Here is a 17688-nt window from a genome sequence, read left to right on the forward strand (position 1 = left end):
AAAGAAAAAGGCAGAGAGAGAGTGTGTAAATGGGAGTGATAGAGTTGATGAGTTTGATTTGGTGTTTATGGACCATGATAAGATTTAGTGGGTTGATATGATCTAAGCATTGAAAAGACTGGTCCATCATGGACCAATATCTTGATGGGTTCATTTTATACGGAACCTGTGTTACAAGGTCTTACCTTCCTCTTGATAGAATTTAACTTTCAAATTTCTCAACTCTCTTTACTTCTCAATCACCTATCATAAATAGGATGCCTCTTTTATTTATAATGTGCACGATCTCATAAGTTCGATTATTAACTTCTGTTTCTCATTCTTTAAAAAAAAACTTTTGTTTCTCATATTGTTTTTTATTAATCAAAACAATATCCAAGCTTTGATGGTGGACCAAAACCAAATGTTCTAAAATCATACTTTCTCCGGTCCTTAATAGAAGAAATTTTTTTAAAAAAGTTTTGGTCCTGTTATAAGAAAACGTCACAAATTTTAAGGGTGTAGTTATTGTTTAAAAAACTTTTTTCATCCCTTATTTAATAATTGTCTTTTTAATATTAGAGGATGCATTTAGTGTTTCAAACATTCTACTCCCTCCGTTTCAAAATGAGTGTCGCTTTAGGCTTTGGCACACAGATTAAGAAATAGAATGAAATAATCATTGGATATAACGCTTTTACTAAACTGCCCTTACTTTATAAGAAAAAGACAAAATTAAAGTTGCATTGAAAATTGTGTGAGAGAAAAGTTGGAGAGGGTAAAGTTGGAAGGAAAAAATTAAAGTTGTATTGGAAATGTAAAGCGACACTCATTTTGAAACAATTTTTTTTGGCTAAAGCGACACTCATTTTGAAACGGAGGGAGTATAAGGGTATGTTGTAAAAATATTAAAAAAGTTACAACAATTAATGATAACATTAGTTTTGATGTTTTTTTTTTTATTTTTCTTCTTATAATAAGGACCAGAGGAAGGGTGTACTAGTTTAAAAACTTTTAACTGCATTCATACCCCTTTCTTAATAATGATGTTGCAAAAATTAATGTATACTTTATCATCGCAGTCATGGAAAATTAATTTGTAATATATGAACCACCAAATTCATGATGACAGCCATAAAATCAATAACTGCTCAACTTAGATCATAAATTATGTACTTCCTCCGTTTCAAAATGAGTGTCGCTTTAGCCAATTGCACACAGATTAAGGAATGGAATAAAGTAGTCATATGTCATAGCAATTTTATCAAATTATCCTAATCAACTATTGGTTTGTTTTTCATTAAAGAAAAAATAATACTTTGGAAGTAGTGTAACATAGTATTAATTGAAGGGTACAATTGAAAAGAAAAAGTTATTATTACATTGAAAACCAAAAGTGACATTCATTTTGAATTTTTTTTTTGGCTAAAGCGACACTCATTTTGAAACGGAGGGAGTAGATACTAGTTGTCCCGAAAGTTCATGATTTTTTAAAGGGAAATGTTAACCGGTGCTCCCGGGGCACTGGTTAAGAAATTATAAAAGGAAATGATTTCTTAAACGATTCCTTTGAAAGATTATTAACTTCTGGTCATTTGATTCTCCAAGACGACAACGAATCTCTCTTCTTTAGGACGAGGTATGGAACTATATATCGCTTGACGGTCTATGTTTGTAGAATACTTTTTTTTAATTTGATATTTGAATTGTTTATTAATTCATAAATTATTTTTCTTTTATGGAGATATTCAGGTATGGTTATTTGTTAAACTTTTTAGATTCTTGTTACTTTAAAATAATGATAAATGTTTACGGTACTAAATTTTAAAAGTATTTGAAAACAGGCTAATTGTTAAATAATATTGAAGGTGACATTATACTTCAATTGATGTTAGTGCAAAAATAATTTATTCTATTCTGCGGAAAAATGTGACCAAGTATACATAGTCAAAATAAGTAGTTTAATAAAACCGTTTACACGATAATTGTACTACCATAATAATTAACCTTATTTTAAATTAACATATCCGAATTTATTAAAAAAAATCCATACTTGGATTCACATTAATAGAATTCTTTTTATGATTTAACAAACCTTTGAAAATAAATTTAAAAATGAAAAATTTGCATTTTAGTAGGACCAATCAGATTTGTGAATGAATTGTTGAAAATGAAAACCAATACAATGAACGAACGATGACTAAATGCTTACTCATCAAAAACTGTTTTCCAATTAGTGCTTACTCATCAAAAAAAAGTCTTCCAATTAGAAGTGACAATGACCAATAAAAAAAATTTCCATGTAAGGAAAAACTCCACCTTTAATATTTTCCATTTTAGGCGTGTTTGTGACATATCCAATTCGTCGAATGGATTAATTTTGAGTTTATGTTTTTTATTAGAATTAGTATAAAAAGGACCCCTTACTCCCCCTAATTAGATGCACAATTTCAAAGTTAGAACAAATTACATTTGAAATTGTTTGGTTTTCAGTTGTTTTGTGTGTTTCTGCATTCAGGTATAATTTCAAAGTCTTGTCTTTTTTGCTTAGTTTTTTATTTTTTATTTTTTATTTTATCTTGAGTTTTAATTTTTGTAGTTTAATTTGTTTTTGGTTTTTTCCTTTATGTCTTTGATTGAACATGTAGTTGATAGGTTTGTTTAAGTGGATTAAGTTGCGATTTATTTTTTTGTGTTCGAATCGATTTTATTTTTTGTTTTTTATAAATTTTTTGGGATGATTTTACTGTTTGAAGTAATATTGAAACTCACGAATATTTTTTGAATGAATTTTTTGTTCGGGGTGTTGTACATAATTATTGGATTACTTGAGTTTCAATATAGTTGAGTTGTCAGTAATTCTTAATGATGTATTTACACTATAAATTTTTGCTTTAAGAAAATTCATAAGGGGGTGTGAATTTATTTATTTAAATTCGGGGAAATATTGATACAACTTTCGGTTGGGATTGGTGAATAGTGCATTCAAGGCTTTGTTGGTTTTGAATTTTGATTAAGTCAAGTACTATTTTTTTTTTCTTCTTCAAAATAATTATGATCTTTTATAAACTCTTTAACCAAGTGTAGAAGCGTCTTTGAGAAGAGCATTTACAGTTTCTGGAGTGTTGGGTAGGCACCATTTCTTTGTGTTATGATTGTAAATTTAGAGTCATTTCCTGATTGTGCTTAATTTGTTTTTGTTTTCTTCATGTTTTAGTTATGGTGTTTATACTTTTATTCTTTAGCTCTAACCTTTACTATATTCCAATTTGGTTGTTATGCCCAATCCTCTTATGAATGCTAGATGGTGAAAATTTCACTAATGATGGGTCTCTTGAGAATCCATACTAGTGTTTCTCAAAGGTTGCTTTAGGTTATACCCATATACGGGCAAGTTGGAAACCTTTTCTACATAGATTTTTTAATAAGTGAATGAGAAATGGGTTAAACTACTAGTTTTAAGAAAATCATATTAGTTATTAAGTGTTTATTTTGAACGCTTTTTGGGAACCATAGAAAGAGTTGTAGAGATAGGTTTGTTTTGTTGGAAAGTCGGTGTCATAAAAGGCCAATTTGATATACTTTATGATTATGAGTTCACTTGGACTGCCTTATGTAGAACTATAGAGCATAAGTTTTCCCATTTGGCATATTAGCAAATTTCTAGCATATGCAACAATATGATGTTAAGTCAACCTTCAAACTCTATTTTAATATTATATTCCATTATGTTATGTTTGTACTGTTGGAATATTTTTCCTTCTCAATTGTTGCAAATTACTTGTTTTGCCTGTTTGGGAATTTTCGTATTGACTAACTCTTTATCTTTATTATTGTGTTAGCATTATATGATTATGATGAGCACATGATCCTATAGACTATTTACATATTCTTAAATGTTTTAAACATCCAGGGACGACTAAATATTCTTGTTGCTCAAGGTCTAGAGTTCTATTTAACTATTGCACACTTGAGATTTTATATTTGAGCACAAGTATACATATAGTTATCTAGTAGATTGAGAATGGAAGGAAAGCCCTCAAAGTCATTGGATGGAGCTGCAACTAATCTAAAAAGAAAGTGGGACACTAGATGTGTTGCAGATTTGACTGGAGTTTTGACACCGACAAGTGTGGTTGCCAAACAAACGAGATTGATTGGAGATGTATGCAAACCAGATGGCTATGGTGCAAGTATTTCTAGGTCGTTCGTCAGGTATTACATAAAGTATAAGAATAGTGGGATGCCCGAACGGTTGATGTTCTATAAGAACAATCAATGGTTGGACTATCCGGAGGAAGTTGTTGACTTGGTTAAGAAAGATTTTAAAATCAAGAAGGGAGCTGTGGAGGTAGAGTTAAATGGCCAAGAGGTTGTGCTAGATTTTTTGCATATGTATCATGTCGAATTGAAAACGGGTTTGCAACAACCCATTGGTTGGATAGATGAGGAAGGGAACCACTTTTTTCCTGAAGTTTTTGCTGGTTCTACTGATGAACCCAATAATATAAGCGAGCAGAAGGGTGGAGAAAGTCTTGATGCGAAAGATCAACATGAGATAAAATTACACCTATCCAACAAAATAAATGGGGAAGATGAATCCAAGTTAGGGGGGTATAGTTGGGAGTCTGAAGCTGCAACTGATGATGTAAAAGCTGATGGTCATAACATCACTAACAAAATGGGAGGTGGAAAAGTTGGTATAGATTTTAAGCTAGATCTAAACATAGATTTAGATGATTATACTGAATCTGGATATGGAAAATTGGATGTAATTTCTGCACAGAAGTTGTTTCTTACAGGAATGACTGCTTTGGGCATTACAGAGTCTCACATAATTGAGATTTACCGTAGCTCAGGTAGGTTAATGCAAAGACGACTTGATTTATTCCAGAAGCAAGCTGATATCACAAAAGGAGCTAGAGGGGATGCTAATGTTCGCTATGCATGGCTTGCTTGTTCTAAAGAGGAATTGTCAATAATGATGAAATATGGAGTTGGTCACTATGAACTGTCTCCATCCAAATGCAAATATGGATTTGGTGTTCATCTTGCAGCTGTTACCTACCCTTATCTCTGGTTTGTTATCATATGATCAAAATTGAATTTTTACATTATCATCATCATCATTAGACATGTCATTTTAGATTATTCAGTTTGAATTCTCAGACGATTTAGTTTTTCCATGTTTACAGTTCACTTTATTGTGATGTTGATGGAAAAGAAATTAAATATTTGGTTCTATGTCGTGTCATAATGGGGAACATGGAGCTTCTTCGTCCTGGTAGTGATCAACTTCGTCCAAGTGGTTGCGAATATGATAATGGGGTGGATGACATTCAATTCCCAAAGTACTATGTGGTTTGGAACATGAATATGAACACACATATCTATCCAGAATTTGTTGTCAGCTTCAAGGCTCCATTGGTTGTTGAAGGTGATGTAATTTTCCTTTAATTTTTTTTTTTACCTCGTGTGTTAGTGTTAGATATATGTTTTTGTATAAAAAAATGCTTTATGTTTTAGAATGACATAATTATCAGTAGAGCATGAAAGAATTAATCATCGAAAAGTTAATTAATATGTAATTATTTTCAACATATTAACCGCTTCACTCTAATATGATGAAACAATCATTTATTTATGCTACTACACTATATGATTGATATATATTTCAACAACGAAAAATTCTTCTTGATCACGACACATGACAATTTTTGTTTTTTGTTTTTACAGGAAATGTTTGTTCAAATGAGAGTAAGAAAAATAGCTCCGTGAATTCTACAGTGGACACTGTAAGCTTTTTCATGAGTTTTGGTTCTTATGTTTTCATATTTTTCTATGTAAAATGAAATGTTAATTCCATTTTTTTTACCGTTTTTAAAATCTACGAATTCTTTCTCTAGTGTACAACTTCCCACTCTATTATTTGATTTTTTTCCTTTTTATTTTTTTAACATATTTATCTGCTACGTTTTGGGGCTTTCATCTTCTATGATTCATCTTGGACTTTCCTCTTATGAGATTCTTCTTTTGGTTTTTAATCCTTTAATGTTTTGCTTTATTACCTTTATTAATACAATTTTGGTTTGTGAAATACCTTAGGCAAAACCTACCACTGTCTCTGCTACCACCATAAAAGCTCCAAATTCCCCTTGGCTTCATTTTTCCATTCTTTTATCTTCCATGAGAAAAATGGTTCCTTCCCATATTATGTTTCTTGTAGACGCCCATTATGAATTGTTTATGGCATGTAAATGATATCTAAAAATCCAATCGATGCCTATTTCATAAATAACAAATTATCACTAATGTATCATGTCACATTTGCGTAGTCAAAAAAGATTTCCCGTGATGATTTCGGGTCAAATTTGAGGTCGATTGTTGGAGATAATGTACTAAAATCTGCTATATATAATATTCAATTCAAGGTAGCAAATTTATTTTTTCTAGAAGTCTAATTTGGCTTTGAAGTACTATACATTTTGATCTTGTCCTGTCTTTATACCTCCCATCAAAATCAATTGAAGTTGAAGTTAAATGTGTTATTCTTAACTTTTGCATTGTGGAATCATATGATTTATATCTTTCAATTATGCCTCTTAATGTTTAATTGGCTTCTTGCAGAGACAATCAAGTGGTGGATCAGATGGAGAAAACATTAAGCAAAAGTGAGGATTTCAAATGAGGAGGTGGAGATCTTTCACTTGGAGTTAATTATTGCCAACATGAAGCTGTAATACTGTGTGCTCCTTGGAAAAATATGTTTTTTTTATTTTATCTTCATTTTATCATCCTAATATCCAATTTAGATTTGGAACTGTGGCGATTGTTTGCTACTGAAACTTATAGCTGTTTATTTTGAAATGCCTAGTGATCATATGCACTCAGATCTGTTTATTTAGAATTTGGTGCCCCAGGGAGAAATTACAACCTGAACGCTAATTTATAAGTTGTACGCAAAAATTTAAATTTCCAAAGTGTGATATTAATTTACTTGAAGATGATACTTTTATCACGTTAAGAAATAGTCTAATAAAAACATTAGACTTCATACAAAAAACATGAATTTTTTATTTAATATCAAATATATTCTATCATATCTTCCTCAATGTATATAATGGCTAGAGCATTCAACCTTTATGTTGACATCGACGATCTCAAGTAGTTATTCAACAATTTTAACTTCGAAAAACTTATTTTGTTAGATGCAACAATCAAAGTCAGAGTTAAGAGGATTCAATAAGCAATTGAAACATTTCAAATGCTAACATCAAAACATTTGGCAAAGAAATTTGCAACATTGTCTATACAAAAATAAGAATATGAAAAATGCCTAGAAAGACAATCTATAGGAGGAAATGTGATATTTAGTATCAAGAATACCCTAATTTCTAGGATCATATATATTTAAAGGAGAGATGGAGTTGTCATCGATGCTTATATCAACATTTGACACATCAAGAACATTATCATGATCACTCATGGGATTGTTAGCGTTCAAATTTTCATTGAATTGTTTAAGAAAATTAATTGCAAATCTTCAACCACCTTTTCATCAACCTTCAAAAGGTGCAACTGACGACAAAATGTGACATATGACCTTTGATTCGACAATGAGAGTAGACGTCTAGTAACCATTCTTGAGCAACCTCCAAATTGAAAGCTCATCCTTCTCTTTCAACCATTATTTCATAAAAAATGCGGCGAGAAAAATCAATATCCACCAAAATACGAGCATAATGACTGAATATCCCATTTTTTATGGCAGTATCTACAGTCAAAGAAGTACCTATTGCACTAGGTATAATCAAAGGAGTGTTAGTAAATTTCATAAACAGTTCAATATATATAATTTAATTTATCAATCAACAGTGGAAGCAATTATTGAACAAGTTTATGATTAGATACAACATGTTTGATTTACTGAAATTTAAAGTTCAAGGTCATAGGAATACCTGGATCCATGATAAAAGAGTTTTCCAGTAGCAGTGATATGAAACAAAAGCAAAGTCAGCGGCGGCTGGTTTGGTTCTTCCTCAACAGGTACCTTGATGCCCTAATGCGCTTCAGATGGGGAGAAGATCGATTTTACTATGTACGGTATATTGGGGACCATAGCCTCTTTTATATTGGATGGCCATTAGGGTTTCCCATTATTCCGTTAATGGACCATCCGGACATCCACCCGATCCAAGCCCATATCACTTAAATAATTAATTATTATTTTAATAGAAACCTAATAAGCCTTTTTCATTATATGATCACTAATCAATTAAGGCCCTTAAAAGATAAATAGCTAATATAATTAAAATAGATATATATGCCCACAAAATAATTATTGGAATAATATAATTAAATAAATTATAACTAAATATTGCAACAATCTCCCACTTGATTATATCAAGGTCCTTTAGGTGCACATCTGAATGCTATCTATCGTTAGATTTCAACTTTACAATATGGTCCATCTCATACATTAATAATGGGACCACCGCGGCTGTCGTCACTGACATATAACGTGACGAAACCCCGACGACCATCATACTAATGTACTCAATGACATAGATTAATATGGGTGAGTGGCATGGAAATTTCATGTAATGTGATCTCTAAATCAAGTCTATTTCCAACTGGTCTTACATAAGTCTTTATTGAGATCATAATGTAGTTCAATAGGTGCAATAAAAATTACAGTAGTTGCACATAATAAAATTAAACTTGATATTGTTATAACAATAATATCACATAAGTTTTATTTTTGCAAAAAATCAAACATAACTGCAAGTTTGAACCAAAATTACATCAATAATATAGAACATAAAATAAAGAATAGGAAATGACTCCCACTAATCTAAGGCAACCGAAAAACCAAGGCCCATGTTTGCAACATGTCCATGAAAAGCCTTAGGTGCCAAGCCTTTAGTTAGTGGATCAGCTAGCATAAAGTCTGTTCCTATTTGTTCTATCAAAATTAGTTTCTCCTGAACTCTTTCTTTCACAACAAGAGACTAGATGTCGATAAATTTCAATTTCGTAGCACTCATATTGTTGTTGGAGTAGAGTACAACTGCACTATTGTCACAATAAATCTTCAAGGACCTCTGGATGCTCCCAACGATGCGTAGGCCAGTGACAAAGTTCCTCAGCCAAGTTCTATGATTTGATGCCTCAAAGCAAGCCACAAACTCCGCTGCCATGGTAGATGGAGCCACTAAAGTCTGCTTAGCAGACTTCCAAGAGACGGCTTCTCCAACCAAGTGGAACGTTTGCTATCCGGGCATCCTGCAAAATCAGAGTCAGAATATCCGACGATCTCTAAGTTGTCTGACTTCCGATAAGTGAGTACAAAGTCTCTTGTTCTCTTCAAGTAACACATAACACGCTTTACTGCTGTCCAATGCTGCATACCAGGGTTGCTTAAATATCTCCCTAGAACTCCTATAATGAAGGCTAAGTCGAGACGGGTGCAAACTTGAGCATACATGAGACTCCCCACAACTGAAGCGTAGGGAATCTTTTGCATCTCTTTCTTTTCAAGATTTGTAACGGGGCACTGTTTGAGACAAAATTTGTCTCCTTTAGCAACGGGTGTGTCTTCTCGTTTACTATCTTTCATGGAGAATCTATCCAAAACTGTATCGATATATCTCTTTTGCGACAATCCTAAAATGCCTTAAGAGCGATCTCTAAGTATTTGGATTCCTAAGACAAAGGAGGCGTCCCTAAGATCTTTCATCTCAAAATTGTTTGTGAGAAATTTCTTGGTTTCGTGCAATAAGCCTATATCGTTGCTTGATAAAAGGATATCATCTACATATAATACCAAGAAAATAAATTTACTCCCACTGAACTTTTGGTACAAACAATCATCAACATGATTAGCCTCAAAACTGAACGAGGATGTAACGATGAAACTTAAAGTACCTTTGACGGGAAGCCTGTTTAAGGCCATAAATGGATTTCTTAAGTTTGCAAACCATAGATTTTGGGTTGCCTGACACAATTTTTTGGCTGCACCATGTATATTGTTTCCTCAATGTTTCCATTTAAGAAAGCAGTCTTTACATCCATCTGATGCATCTCTAAATCAAAATGAGCTACTAATGCCATTATGATCCTGTTATACCCTAATTTTGGACCTAAAAATACTTGTTCAAATCTTCTTTCATCCTTGATATATGTCTATCATTCTTGAAACATTTGCCAATTGGTTATTGTTTACACTAACATTTTACTCTGCTTTATCTCTCAACTTAGCTTTACAAATCTTTTCAACTGTGTATTTGTCCATGTTTTCTTGCATTCCAAGTCATCCAAAAATATTTTCCTTGCATTTAAAATCATTTGAATTTGTCTCTGAACAGTTGCATCTTTCTCTGCATTTTATTTCAATGTTATTTGCAAAATTCATGAAAAGGGGCATTTTAGTCATTTCCTATGTCAAAACTCTGTTTAATTTCTAAAAATTGTCTCTGGGTCTTTTCAAGTGGTCTGAATAAACTCTTGCTTTAATTCAATGTTAAAATCTATTTTAAAATTGCATCTGAGTCATTTTGAGTCATTTTAGTACCCAGGGGCGTTTTGGTCATTTCACACGAAATTTTGGCAGAGAGAGGTTACTTTGAAGTACCTCATTTTGTGTAGTTGGTTCATTTTAGTCCTTTTGTTGATTTTATTTTTGGTTTCACTTTACGTTGTTTTTCAATTTACATTTTTTATTCAATTTTACTCTTAATTGCATTTTAGTCCCTAAAGTCCTATTATTTGCACTTTAGTCCTTTCCCTATTTCATTTCAGTCCTCTAAGTCTCTTTTCAATTTTATATTTTTAGTCCTTTAAGTTTTTTTTTTACAGTTAAGTCCTTTAGTCTTAAAATTTTGCAGTTCAGTCCTTTTTTTTGTTATCTTTCAGTTTTGTCCCTTTAAGTTTTGAATTTGCAGAATAGTCCTTCAAGTTCCCAAAATTGCAAAAGGGTCCTTAAATCCCAAACTCAGCAAGGCCGAGTTAGTTACAAGTCCAAGTACAGGTGTCAACAACACATTGGTCCAGAGGATACACATGTCAGCTATAAATAAGTGCACAGTGTCAAGAGCCATTAACTACGAGCCACATCACACAAACAGATTTCACATTCTCTCTCCATTCAGTTACGATCAAAAGCACAAAAATTCCAAGAACACAAATAACAATTCTCAAACCCTAGAATTCCAGAAATCAAATTCATCATCAATTTGATGAATTCATTGCGATTCTCAGAGACTCAAGCTTGAATCATCATCATCGAATCACTTCCTCTGCAATTCGAGCCCAAATTCATCACAAATGCAATGAACTGGACGATCACAGAGAGGTTTTGAGGTGAGAAGAAGAGAGATCGAAGCAATTGTGAACTAGTGAAGAAGAAGAAGAGGATAACCGATTTATTTTCGGTTCCAGAACTTACCAGAAGCTTTAGCAAGGATCTTTTCGTTCGAATCTCCAAATAAAACCAGGTAATCCTCAAAAATTTCTTCGTTTTCATCGCAAAAGCTCAACGAAGATCCACAAACACAAATAAACGGTGAATCGAAGCATAAACTTTGAAAAGATACGAAAGACTTCGAAACGAAACCCTAAAAATGTAAATCTTCAAAGATTCACCGTTTATTTCGTAAATCCAGGCTCGTAATCATCATCAGTGAAGAAAATAGTGTAGATTAGGGTTTCATTTCAAGAAGTTACGAAAAGTTTTGAAAACCTAAAAACGTAAGATTCAAGTTCAGATCTGCTCTTATCAAAGCCTCGTTTTGAAAAACTAGTTCCAGAATCTTAAAGAGGAGGCAAAGACAAACGTAACGGTGTTAAAATTTTCAGAAAAAGCTTCAGGTACGGCGGCGCCACCGGCGGGCCACCGTACCTGCACCGTTGTGCTCGTCGGAGAAGACGACCGAATCTTAGAGAGAAGTGAGAGCTTCTCTCACTAGGTTTGAGAGAAGAGAGAGAGAGAGCGAAGTGTAAAATGACCTGGACCGGCCTGTTGTGTTTTTAAAGGGGCTTGAACCAGACCGGTTCACCTGAACCAGTCTGGTTCACCCCTGAACCTGTGTCTCCACCGTCTGATTTAGGGTTAGACTGACCTGGATCAATCCAACGCCCCTGATGCGTTTGGATGATCCAGGATCCACTTTCTTTTGGGCCTGGACTTGTTCATTTGCAGATTTTCGTTTTTACTTGTTCTTGTTGCTATTTCCACATTATTTTTTTGATATTTGCACCCCTGTCATGACTAATTTGTTTTGGAAAATTTCATGAGATGTATGGATATTTTCTTGATGATTTTGTGATGTGTTTGTGCTGCTTGTTTGCTAAAAAAATTGAATGAAAAAATATTGTGACATGTTCTTGCTTTATTACTTGAATTTCTTATTAAAAAACCTATGAAAATGGTATGATTTGATCCTCTTTCTTGATGGATGTTTATGATTCATGGTATATGATTTTGTGGGAATTTTGTTACTATTTGAATGTGTGTTTGTATTGGATATGTACATGTGTTGGTTAGTTGCTTGCCTTGCAAGCTATGTTTGTGAATAAATAAAGCAAATAGGTCTAAATTCACATTAAAATGCAAGGCTTACAATAAATTTTAGATTCTCATTTTAAACCCTAGGTTTCATGTCTTGAAAATATGTTGAACCATGAGAATTATAAGCCATAGTTAAGCCTTGTCTTGGTGATGAATTTTAGGTCTATTACATAGTGTTCTTGCTTTCTTTATATCCATTTTATTCCCTTTTGTTATGATAGCCTTTCTTGCCTATATTTCTATTCTTTTATGCCTTATATTACTAACCATTTCATTTCATGTTTCACACATTCCATAAGCATTTCATCCTCCATCTTATATTCTTAGTCCTTATTATCATATACTTTAATTTTTACACAAAGGCTTAGAATGTAATAACCTAGGGATTCTTGTATTTTACTTTCATGCAACTTAAATTCTTGCAAGACCATAGCATGTAATTAGGGCATGATGTAAAGGACAATGAACTCTAATGATGTACACCGACACAAGCACCGACACATGCACACACATCACATAGATATTTTAGATGTATGGCTAGGATATGCATGTTTAGATGTATGTTTAGGATTGAATGTTTAGATGAATGCCTAGGATTTACACTTAGAAAAATCATTTTCCAAATAAATATGAATAATATCACTCAAATCATTTTCTAAATAAACCTTGGGATCAAAATCCCATTGTATTTTCCTTTTATTTTCTTAATCAAATTTCAATGAAAATTAATCATACTTGACTTTTTTCCAAAATCACTAATCAAACCTCAAAATTTCACAATCTTATGCCCTTGAAGCCTCTCTCTCTCATTCTTCAAAATTTCAATTTTCAAACTTAAAATCAACCAACAAAAACAAAAACATTTTTTGGAAGAGAACTCGGTGGATTTGATCCCTTAACCGGGTACGTAGGCAAGGAACCAATATTCCTTCAATTCAAATAAAATAAAAATTCAAACGCTTTCTTCTCCCTCCAATTCTTGACTTAGTAAACCTTAGGTGTAAATATCAATTTTCAAATAGCATTTAAAAATAAAGCGCGCACGTAGAAAGTAAAGACGGTTCCTATAGGATACTATAGTCATTATGGGTGCCTAACACCTTCCCGTAGCGAAAACAATTACCGGACCTCGATTCTCAAGGGATTTGCTTATTTTTTCCCTTCCCAAGAAAAAATGAGATATCACAGGTTAAAAGGTCCAAACGTAATCAATGTTTGACACCCGAAAAACCAAGATAAAACAGATCCTAAGAGAGTCTTTCAAAGAAACCGGAGAGAAAGTCTCTTTATAATCAATGCCTTCCTTTTGAGTATAACCTTTGGCGACAAGACGGGCTTTATATCTCTCAACATTACCCTTTGAATCCCTTTTAGTTTTTAATATCCATTTACAACCAATGGGTTTCTTTCCTTCAGGTAATTCAATGAGATCCCAAACATTGTTGCCAGCCATCGATTTTATCTCATCCTTTATGGCATCGACCCACTTAAGAGAGTTAGGACTTCGGATAGCTTGACTAAAGTTGATTGGATCTTCCGTAGTCAAACTAATGACATCCTCATGTGTCTAAAGAAATACAACATAATCATCTGAAATTACACTTTTCCTCTCTCTAGTGGATCTTCTTAATGGCGGTTCTTGAGGTTGTTGAATTTGAACTTCAAGTGGTGCTTGAGGAAGAAACTCAGTGTTGTCTTGTTCTTGAGGGATGTTATGAATAACATCATTGTTTGTTTCTGAATCTGTTTCTGGAACAAAAGCAGGCACAATAACTTGCTCATTTTCAGTAACAGTTTCTTCATCAAAGACAACACTCCTTATGTTTCCCTCCCCCCCAAATTCTACATCCTCAAGAAACCTTGCATTTCCCGTTTCAAAAATTGTTCTACTAATGGGGTTGTAAAACTTATACCCGTAAGAGCGTTCAACGTACCCAACAAAGTAGCAACTAATTGTCTTTGCATCCAACTTGTTTTCATGAGGCCTGTAAGGCCTTGCTTCAGCTAGACATCCCCAAACGTGCAAGTGCTTAATGCTGGGCTTTTTCCCAGTCCACAACTCATGAGGGGTTTTAGCTACTACTTTACTAGGCACTCTATTTAGGGTATAGACTGCAACCTTTAATGCCTCTCCCCCAAAGTGACTCTGGAAGAGAAGAATGACTAATCATACTTCTCACCATATCCTTAAGAGTCCTGTTTCATCGTTCTACAACTCCATTCATGCTGGGTTTTCCCGGCATTGTATATTGCAGAACAATTCCACATTCTTTGAGGAAAAGCGCAAAGGGTCCTGGACGTTGTTCTCCTGATCCATCATACCGACCATAGTATTCACCACCACGGTCAGACTTGACAGCTTTAATTTTCTTTCCAAGTTGAAGTTCAACTTCAGCTTTGAATGATTTGAACATGTCCAGGGATTGAGATTTCTCATGAATTAAATACAGATAGCCGTACCTCGAGTAATCGTCTATGAACGTAATAAAATACCTTTGTCCATTCCAAGTACTTGATGGGAAAGGACCACATATATCAGTATGTATTAGTTCTAAGACGTCTTTAGCTCTTTCGGCATTAAAATTCCTTTTGTTTGGTTGCTTACCCTTGATACACTAAATGCAAACTTCAAAGTCTGACATATCTAAGGGTTCAAGAATTCCCTCCGACACAAGCCTCTGAATTCTCTGTTTAGAGATATGACCTAATCGCTTGTGCCATAAAGTGGCTGAATTATGATTAATTCTACGTTTGTACCTTGTGACTCTATTTGCAATATTTCGTTAGAGGAACGCTCAATATCAAGCATATATAGATTATCAATTAAAGACCCGTAACCAACAATATTTGAATTATTTGAGAGGCTAACTTTATTATTTCCAAAGAATAAGAAAAACCAAATTTGTCCAAAACAGAAATATAAATTAAATTCCGTCTAAAAGACGATGCAACATAAGTCTCAAACAAATCCAAATAACAACCAGTCTTAATTGATAATGCCCATGGCCCAAACACATCGTAACTTAAAAAATCCAGGTCCTAGGGAGGTCATCTTCCACGAACTGGTTATGATTCATACCTTAGACAACTTCAAGGATATTTCTTTTGTTGTTTAAGGCTTATTCCTCATATTTAAAACCAAATTACCATGAAGTTTTCTTTGACAGTCTGCCAATCTCTTCTCATACCTTGTTGCGTAAACTTGATACAAAGAGCATCTCCATTGATAGCTGGAGATGGGATCACATCCACTGCGAAGGTTGTAACCACCTGCGCGAAGGATGGTTTTGTAATCGCATGTACAAAAGGAACAACAAGCTTTATCGAAGGACCATTACTTGCGACACAGGACGATGGGAAAATGGAAGTCATGGCCTACACAACCAGCTGAGTAAAACGGTTCAATGGAAGCCACTTAATTGATTAACATCTGGAACACGTTTGAAGTCATGATCAATGCAATGGAAGCTTGAAGACTTGAATAAAGGATTGAAATTCGAGAACGACGCTCCTGCATTGTATTCCTACAAAATAAATTAATTGCAAATCTTAAAATAAAAATAAAACGGGTACTATGATTAAAAACCAAAAGGTTGCTGCTATTGTTTTACAATTTATAGTTACATAATTATCATTATTTAATAAAACATACAATTGAATGAAATATTACAAAAAAGTTAGAATTCAAAATTGTGAATTAGAAGGAACAATGGAAATTAGAAGAAGTGTGGTGAATGAAGTAGAAAATGCAAACGAGGATGTGGTGTCGTGGTGATAATTCTTGACTATTTGGGTGAGTTTAGAAAACTTTAGCGATGGTGATATTGATGATGCGGAATAGTAAAAATATTAGACTTTAGTTTTTTTTTTTTTAGCTTAAAGGACCCTTTTTTACATATTTATATTGGGGCCTAATTTTTTATTTATTTTTAATAACTCAATAATTTATAGTATTTTTACTAATGTTTTGTTTAATAAATTTATATTTTTATTTAAGTTTTAGTTGTATTTTACTACTTTATTCTTCTATTTTGAATAAATAGGTAATATGAGAGATATTAGAAGCATTGGTGCAATGAGGTGGTAGACTCTTCGATAACCCCTCTATTTAATGATATCTTGATTGATTCAATGGTCTAAATCATCTAATCCGTGTTTATTTATCATTTTAGAAATTTATTTAGTTTTAATTGTAATTTAGTCATTTTGAACTAGTAATACTTGCTATAATTTCTTTTGTGAAACATGCTGAGTATTTGATGTGACGCTGTAAGAAGATGTAGCATTGAAAAGAAGTCTGGAGCGACACCGTTGAAGGAATTTCAGTACGAGATCATACAAGTGTACGAACTTGGGTCCATCGTTGACAAAACTTGGAATGAAGATGAGAATATAACTGTTTGTTTAATATGAGTTACTTCTTTAGTTTTGGGAGAGATAAAAGTCTTAAAAGACTATTTGATTTGAACTTAGACTTAGGCATTAAGTTTGAAGGTCTATTTAGATTTTTTGCCATATAAAAAATGCTCAGCCTTTCCACGAGAAATGTGTCTGAGTCCTGACCTTGATAATGTTGCATGGTAAGCATGTTAACATATACCTTTATAAAGGTTGTTGCTCTATGTTTACCATGATGGTTGTGTTGAATGGCCCCTAAGACCATTTGGTTTTGAGCAAGTTGTATATTGTTGCAACTCTTTATATTTTTGCAAACCTGTGCTCATAACTCATTCATTGTTCTTAACTACGCTTTGTCATTAGAGATCTCCTAAATGCTTTGTTGCTTTCCCATCTTTTACAGTTTTCAGCTTTACTTTTATTATTGTTACTTTGAATGATTTATTTTATTTTCACACAAACAAGTTTACAATCTGAAAAGTTGTAGAAAGCTACATCGCCTCAGTTCCTGTGAGTTTGATCTTTTTATACTATTACTTGAGACATTGTATACAGTTAGACTCTTTAAAATACAGTAGTGTTTTCAAATCTAACAATAAGATATCACTTAAAACCTAAAATAAGCTAGAAGCTACAATAAACACTTTGGGAGAGTGGAGACTTTAGTTTATTGTTCATGGGAATAAATTAGGAAATGGGTATAAATTAGATGTTTTTGGAGAACATGTTGAAGCTAATTTCTT

General features: G+C 33.2%; 1 protein-coding gene and 1 pseudogene across 1 annotated transcript; one reads left to right on the top strand and one right to left on the bottom strand.

Annotated features, from left to right (window-relative positions):
* Window positions 1-3827: 3827 nt before the first annotated feature.
* LOC146904159 (putative inactive poly [ADP-ribose] polymerase SRO1) lies at window positions 3828-6654 on the top strand. Its single transcript, XM_085728240.1, has 4 exons — window positions 3828-5058; window positions 5175-5416; window positions 5716-5774; window positions 6607-6654. Exons 1-4 carry the CDS (start codon window positions 4004-4006, stop codon window positions 6652-6654), a joined length of 1404 nt encoding a protein of 467 aa, XP_085584366.1. The 5' UTR covers window positions 3828-4003.
* A 2539-nt stretch (window positions 6655-9193) lies between these two features.
* LOC146904160 (secreted RxLR effector protein 161 pseudogene) lies at window positions 9194-9598 on the bottom strand (annotated as a pseudogene).
* Between the last annotated feature and the right edge of the window lie 8090 nt (window positions 9599-17688).

Source organism: Medicago sativa, chromosome 7, assembly GCF_051527215.1.
Source record: "Medicago sativa cultivar Bolivia chromosome 7, Bolivia_mono, whole genome shotgun sequence".
Lineage (NCBI taxonomy): Eukaryota > Viridiplantae > Streptophyta > Magnoliopsida > Fabales > Fabaceae > Medicago > Medicago sativa.